Source organism: Penaeus vannamei, chromosome 21 (genome assembly GCF_042767895.1).
Source record: "Penaeus vannamei isolate JL-2024 chromosome 21, ASM4276789v1, whole genome shotgun sequence".
Taxonomy (NCBI): domain Eukaryota; kingdom Metazoa; phylum Arthropoda; class Malacostraca; order Decapoda; family Penaeidae; genus Penaeus; species Penaeus vannamei.
The window spans coordinates 14,643,495-14,650,994 of record NC_091569.1 but is presented as its reverse complement, the minus strand read 5'-3'; the positions used below and the strand labels follow the sequence as shown (position 1 = coordinate 14,650,994).

At 48.2% G+C, this 7,500-nt stretch overlaps 1 protein-coding gene across 1 annotated transcript in view; it reads left to right on the top strand.

Annotated features, from left to right (window-relative positions):
• The window catches only part of LOC138865530 (uncharacterized), a 15,566-nt gene that overhangs the window by 3,763 nt on the left and 4,303 nt on the right, over positions 1–7,500 (top strand). Inside the window, exons 3-8 of the mRNA XM_070136217.1 lie at positions 1,977–2,395; positions 2,480–2,614; positions 2,816–3,118; positions 3,257–3,538; positions 6,540–6,674; positions 7,156–7,290. Coding sequence (XP_069992318.1) covers positions 1,977–2,395; positions 2,480–2,614; positions 2,816–3,118; positions 3,257–3,538; positions 6,540–6,674; positions 7,156–7,290 — 1,409 coding nt within the window. The remainder of the gene's footprint in view (positions 1–1,976; positions 2,396–2,479; positions 2,615–2,815; positions 3,119–3,256; positions 3,539–6,539; positions 6,675–7,155; positions 7,291–7,500) is intronic.

Sequence of the window (7,500 nt, the reverse complement as noted above, 5' to 3'; positions counted from 1 at the left end):
AGGAGAATAAGAAGGAAGAAAAAAGGAGAAGATAAAGAGAAGAAAGGAGAGAAACAAAGAAGGGGGAACGAAAAGACAGAAGAAGGAAAATGAGAGAATAAAAGAAGACACAAGAAAAAAAAAGGAAAGGAAAGAAGCGAAGACAACCAAGCCTCAAAGAAAAGAGAAGAGAAGAAAAAAATAAAGAGAAGAGAGAAGAAACGAGAAGAGAAGCGCAAAAGAGGAGACCAAAAGAAGAAGAAGAGAAGAGAGAAAAATGTAAAGAGAAGAAAAGAAAATCGCAAAAGAGGAAACCAAAAGAGAAGAGAGAAGAGCCGAGAAGAGAAGCGCAAAAGAGGAAAACAAAAAAAGGCGGAGAAGAGAAGAAAGGCGAAATAGAGGAGACCAAAAGACAGACCCAGGAAGACGAAAAGAGAAGACAAAAGACACCAAAGAGACGAAGAAAGCGAGAGAAGCGGAGGAGACGACGAGGAAGCCAGGACCCCCCCCCCCCCCCCTCCCCCCTCCCCCGGGGCTTTGGCGGCCGGACCAAAAGCAGGAAGCCTCCAGGTTAGTGATATTGAGGCGCAGGATTTTTTTTTTTTTTTTTTTTCGTCGGTGTTGGTTTATAGTTTATTATTATTATTTCTTATGTATTTTATTATTTCTTATGTTTTTTATGTCTTATGTATTTTATTATTTCTTATGTTTTTTTTTTATGTCTTATGTCTTTTATTATTTCTTATGTTTTTTATTATTTCTTATGTTTTTTATTATTTCTTATGTCTTTTATTATTTCTTAAGTCTTTTATTATTTCTTATGTTTTTTTATTATTTCTTATGTATTTTATTATTTCTTATGTTTTTTTTTATGTCTTATGTCTTTTATTATTTCTTATGTTTTTTATTATTTCTTATGTCTTTTATTATTTCTTAAGTCTTTTATTATTTCTTATGTTTTTTTATTATTTCTTATGTTTTTTATTATTTCTTATGTCTTTTATTTTAGTCTTTTTTATTTTTTTTCATTTTTTTCGGGGGGGGGTATTTATTTTTGTTTTTGAAATGTTTTGATATCGGTGTTTTGTTTATAGTTTTTTTTAGTTTTCTTTTGATTCTTATCATGTATTCTGTTTTGATTTGTGACGTAAAAGAGGTAATGTGGTGCGATTTTTATCTTTATTTTCTTCTAATATGTTTTTTCATTATGACTTGGTGGGGATTTTATTTATTCAATCTTGTTATGGATTTTTTTTTTTTCTCTAGTGTTGTTTTTGTCTTTGCTTGTGATGTAGAGAATGTTATTAGTTTGATGTACAGGATGGAATTATTTTTTTAAACCAATTTTCTTTGTTTTTTCTTACTTTTCTTCGTGTTATTTTTTATGTTCTAGCTTGTGAAATAATGCAGTTATTACTTTCCTCTTAAGGCAGTAAAAGTGAATTTGTTGTTTGCTGAATCATTAGATTGATACCAAGTGTACGAGAATTTTGATAAAGAACTCTCTCGGATTTTTTTTTTCTTTTTTTTTTCTTTTTTTTTGACAAAAGTGTTTGGTGATATTTTGTGGAGTTTACGATATCTCTCAAGTCGAATCCAGTTAGAGGAAACCGAGCAATTCGCTTGTTGTAATAAATTTTGTTTACACTTCTATAATCTAATTATTTACACTTAGCCAGAGGACACACACACACTCACACACACACACACACACACACACACACACACACACACACACACAAACACACACACACACACACACACACACATGTGTTCGTGTATGCGCGAGTCTGCGTAAACCAAACAAGTAAACCTATGCCAGCGCCTACGAGGCAGCAGAAGGAGGAGAGAGCGAGATATCTCCAAAGGCCAAGAATCGAGGGAAAATGTCGTAGGTGATTACACGCGAAGCAACTGGCCTTCAGCATGGAAGGGGGTCAGCAAGGAGGCTATATTCTTTGGGGGTCAGCAAGGGGGCTATATTCCTTGGGGGTTAGCAAAGAGGCTATATTCCTTGGGGGTCAACAAGGAGGCTATATTCCTTGGGGGTCAACAAGGAGGCTATATTCCTTGGGGGTCAGCAAGAAGGCTATAGTCCTTGGGGGTCAACAAGGAGGCTATATTCCTTGCGGGTCAGCAAGGAGGCTATATTCTTTGGGGGTCAGCAAGGGGGCTATATTCCTTGGGGGTTAGCAAAGAGGCTATATTCCTTGGGGGTCAACAAGGAGGCTATATTCCTTGGGGGTCAACAAGGAGGCTATATTCCTTGGGGGTCAACAAGGAGGCTATATTCCTTGGGGGTCAACAAGGAGGCTATATTCCTTGGGGGTCAACAAGGAGGCTATGTTCCTTGGGGGTCAGCAAGGAGGCTATATTCCTTGGGGATCAGCAAGGAGGCTATATTCCTTGGGGGTCAGCAAGGAGGCTATATTCCTTGGGGGTCAGCAAGGAGGCTATATTCCTTGGGGTCAGCAAGGAGGCTATATTCCTTGGGGGTCAGCAAGGAGGCTATATTCCTTGGGGGTCAGCAAGGGGGCTATATTCCTTGGGGGTCAGCAAGCGGGCTATATTCCTTGGGCGTCAGCAAGGGGGCTATATTCCTTGGGGGTCAGCAAGGGGGCTATATTCCTTGGGGGTCAGCAAGGGGGCTATATTCCTTGGGGGTCAGCAAGGAGGCTATACTCCTTGGGGGTCAGCAAGGAGGCTATATTCCTTGGGGGTCAGCAAGGGGGCTATATTCCTTGGGGGTCAGCAAGGGGGCTATATTCCTTGGGGGTCAGCAAGGAGGCTATATTCCTTGGGGGTCAGCAAGGGGGCTATATTCCTTGGGGGTCAGCAAGGGGGCTATATTCCTTGGGGGTCAGCAAGGGGGCTATATTCCTTGGGGGTCAGCAAGAAGGCTATACTCCTTGGGGGTCAGCAAGGAGGCTATATTCCTTGGGGGTCAGCAAGGGGGCTATATTCCTTGGGGGTCAGCAAGGGGGCTATATTCCTTGGGGGTCAGCAAGGGAGCGATATTCCTTGGGGGTCAGCAAGTGGCCTATACTCCTTGGGAGTCTGCAAGCGGGCTATATTCCTTGGGGGTCAACAAGGAGGCTATATTCCTTGGGGGTCAGCAAGGAGGCTATACTCCTTGGGGGTCAGCAAGGAGGCTATATTCCTTGGGGGTCAGCAAGGGGGCTATATTCCTTGGGGGTCAGCAAGGGGGCTATATTCCTTGGGGGTCAGCAAGGGGGCTATATTCCTTGGGGGTCAGCAAGGAGGCTTTGTTCCTTAGGGGTCAGCAAGGAGGCTATATTCCTTGGGGGTCAGCAAGGGGGCTATATTCCTTGGGGGTCAGCAAGGAGGCTATATTCCTTAGGGGTCAGCAAGGAGGCTTTATTCCTTGGGGGTCAGCAAGGAGGCTTTATTCCTTAGGGGTCAGCAAGGAGGCTATATTCCTTGGGGGTCAGCAAGGAGGCTTTATTCCTTGGGGGTCAGCAAGAAGGCTATACTCCTTGGGGGTCAGAAAGAAGGCTATATTCCTTGGGGGTCAGCAAGGAGGCTATATTCCTTGGGGGTCAGCAAGGAGGCTATATTCCTTGGGGGTCAGCAAGGAGGCTATATTCCTTGGGGGTCAGCAAGGAGGCTATATTCCTTGGGGGTCAGCAAGGAGGCTTTATTCCTTGGGGGTCAGCAAGGAGGCTATATTCCTTGGGGGTCAGCAAGGAGGCTATATTCCTTGGGGGTCAGCAAGGAGGCTATATTCCTTGGGGGTCAGCAAGGGGGCTATATTCCTTGGGGGTCAGCAAGGAGGCTATATTCCTTGGGGGTCAGCAAGGAGGCTATATTCCTTGGGGGTCAGCAAGGAGGCTATATTCCTTGGGGGTCAGCAAGGAGGCTATATTCCTTGGGGGTCAGCAAGGAGGCTATATTCCTTGGGGGTCAGCAAGGAGGCTATATTCCTTGGGGGTCAGCAAGGAGGCTATATTCCTTGGGGGTCAGCAAGGAGGCTATATTCCTTGGGGGTCAGCAAGGAGGCTATATTCCTTGGGGGTCAGCAAGGAGGCTATATTCCTTGGGGGTCAGCAAGGAGGCTATATTCCTTGGGGGTCAGCAAGGAGGCTATATTCCTTGGGGGTCAGCAAGGAGGCTATATTCCTTGGGGGTCAGCAAGGAGGCTATATTCCTTGGGGGTCAGCAAGGAGGCTATATTCCTTGGGGGTCAGCAAGGAGGCTATATTCCTTGGGGGTCAGCAAGGAGGCTATATTCCTTGGGGGTCAGCAAGGAGGCTTTATTCCTTGGGGGTCAGCAAGGAGGCTATATTCCTTGGGGGTCAGCAAGGAGGCTATACTCCTTGGGGGTCAGCAAGAAGGCTATATTCCTTGGGGGTCAGCAAGGGGGCTATATTCCTTGGGGGTCAGCAAGGAGGCTATATTCCTTGGGGGTCAGCAAGGAGGCTTTATTCCTTGGGGGTCAGCAAGGAGGCTATATTCCTTGGGGGTCAGCAAGGAGGCTATATTCCTTGGGGGTCAGCAAGGAGGCTATATTCCTTGGGGGTCAGCAAGGAGGCTATATTCCTTGGGGGTCAGCAAGGAGGCTATATTCCTTGGGGGTCAGCAAGGAGGCTATATTCCTTGGGGGTCAGCAAGGAGGCTTTATTCCTTGGGGGTCAGCAAGGAGGCTATATTCCTTGGGGGTCAGCAAGGAGGCTATATTCCTTGGGGGTCAGCAAGGAGGCTATATTCCTTGGGGGTCAGCAAGGAGGCTATATTCCTTGGGGGTCAGCAAGGAGGCTATATTCCTTGGGGGTCAGCAAGGAGGCTATATTCCTTGGGGGTCAGCAAGGAGGCTATATTCCTTGGGGGTCAGCAAGGAGGCTATATTCCTTGGGGGTCAGCAAGGAGGCTATATTCCTTGGGGGTCAGCAAGGAGGCTATATTCCTTGGGGGTCAGCAAGGAGGCTATATTCCTTGGGGGTCAGCAAGGAGGCTATATTCCTTGGGGGTCAGCAAGGAGGCTATATTCCTTGGGGGTCAGCAAGGAGGCTATATTCCTTGGGGGTCAGCAAGGAGGCTATATTCCTTGGGGGTCAGCAAGGAGGCTATATTCCTTGGGGGTCAGCAAGGAGGCTATATTCCTTGGGGGTCAGCAAGGAGGCTATATTCCTTGGGGGTCAGCAAGGAGGCTATATTCCTTGGGGGTCAGCAAGGAGGCTATATTCCTTGGGGGTCAGCAAGGAGGCTATATTCCTTGGGGGTCAGCAAGGAGGCTATATTCCTTGGGGGTCAGCAAGGAGGCTATATTCCTTGGGGGTCAGCAAGGAGGCTATATTCCTTGGGGGTCAGCAAGGAGGCTATATTCCTTGGGGGTCAGCAAGGAGGCTATATTCCTTGGGGGTCAGCAAGGAGGCTATATTCCTTGGGGGTCAGCAAGGAGGCTATATTCCTTGGGGGTCAGCAAGGAGGCTATATTCCTTGGGGGTCAGCAAGGAGGCTATATTCCTTGGGGGTCAGCAAGGAGGCTATATTCCTTGGGGGTCAGCAAGGAGGCTATATTCCTTGGGGGTCAGCAAGGAGGCTATATTCCTTGGGGGTCAGCAAGGAGGCTATATTCCTTGGGGGTCAGCAAGGAGGCTATATTCCTTGGGGGTCAGCAAGGAGGCTATATTCCTTGGGGGTCAGCAAGGAGGCTATATTCCTTGGGGGTCAGCAAGGAGGCTATATTCCTTGGGGGTCAGCAAGGAGGCTATATTCCTTGGGGGTCAGCAAGGAGGCTATATTCCTTGGGGGTCAGCAAGGAGGCTATATTCCTTGGGGGTCAGCAAGGAGGCTATATTCCTTGGGGGTCAGCAAGGAGGCTATATTCCTTGGGGGTCAGCAAGGAGGCTATATTCCTTGGGGGTCAGCAAGGAGGCTATATTCCTTGGGGGTCAGCAAGGAGGCTATATTCCTTGGGGGTCAGCAAGGAGGCTATATTCCTTGGGGGTCAGCAAGGAGGCTATATTCCTTGGGGGTCAGCAAGGAGGCTATATTCCTTGGGGGTCAGCAAGGAGGCTATATTCCTTGGGGGTCAGCAAGGAGGCTATATTCCTTGGGGGTCAGCAAGGAGGCTATATTCCTTGGGGGTCAGCAAGGAGGCTATATTCCTTGGGGGTCAGCAAGGAGGCTATATTCCTTGGGGGTCAGCAAGGAGGCTATATTCCTTGGGGGTCAGCAAGGAGGCTATATTCCTTGGGGGTCAGCAAGGAGGCTATATTCCTTGGGGGTCAGCAAGGAGGCTATATTCCTTGGGGGTCAGCAAGGAGGCTATATTCCTTGGGGGTCAGCAAGGAGGCTATATTCCTTGGGGGTCAGCAAGGAGGCTATATTCCTTGGGGGTCAGCAAGGAGGCTATATTCCTTGGGGGTCAGCAAGGAGGCTATATTCCTTGGGGGTCAGCAAGGAGGCTATATTCCTTGGGGGTCAGCAAGGAGGCTATATTCCTTGGGGGTCAGCAAGGAGGCTATATTCCTTGGGGGTCAGCAAGGAGGCTATATTCCTTGGGGGTCAGCAAGAAGGCTATATTCCTTGGGGGTCAGCAAGGAGGCTATATTCCTTGGGGGTCAGCAAGAAGGCTATATTCCTTGGGGGTCAGCAAGAAGGCTATACTCCTTGGGGGTCAGCAAGGAGGCTATATTCCTTGGGGGTCAGCAAGGAGGCTATATTCCTTGGGGGTCAGCAAGGAGGCTATATTCCTTGGGGGTCAGCAAGGAGGCTATATTCCTTGGGGGTCAGCAAGGAGGCTATATTCCTTGGGGGTCAGCAAGGAGGCTATATTCCTTGGGGGTCAGCAAGGAGGCTATATTCCTTGGGGGTCAGCAAGGAGGCTATATTCCTTGGGGGTCAGCAAGAAGGCTATATTCCTTGGGGGTCAGCAAGAAGGCTATATTCCTTGGGGGTCAGCAAGGAGGCTATATTCCTTGGGGGTCAGCAAGAAGGCTATATTCCTTGGGGGTCAGCAAGGAGGCTATATTCCTTGGGGGTCAGCAAGGAGGCTATATTCCTTGGGGGTCAGCAAGAAGGCTATATTCCTTGGGGGTCAGCAAGGAGGCTATATTCCTTGGGGGTCAGCAAGGAGGCTATATTCCTTGGGGGTCAGCAAGAAGGCTATATTCCTTGGGGGTCAGCAAGAAGGCTATATTCCTTGGGGGTCAGCAAGAAGGCTATATTCCTTGGGGGTCAGCAAGAAGGCTATATTCCTTGGGGGTCAGCAAGAAGGCTATACTCCTTGGGGGTCAGCAAGGAGGCTATACTCCTTGGGGGTCAGCAAGGAGGCTTTATTCCTTGGGGGTCAGCAAGGAGGCTATATTCCTTGGGGGTCAGCAAGGAGGCTATATTCCTTGGGGGTCAGCAAGGAGGCTATATTCCTTGGGGGTCAGCAAGGAGGCTATATTCCTTGGGGGTCAGCAAGGAGGCTATATTCCTTGGGGGTCAGCAAGGAGGCTATATTCCTTGGGGGTCAGCAAGAAGGCTATATTCCTTGGGGGTCAGCAAGGAGGC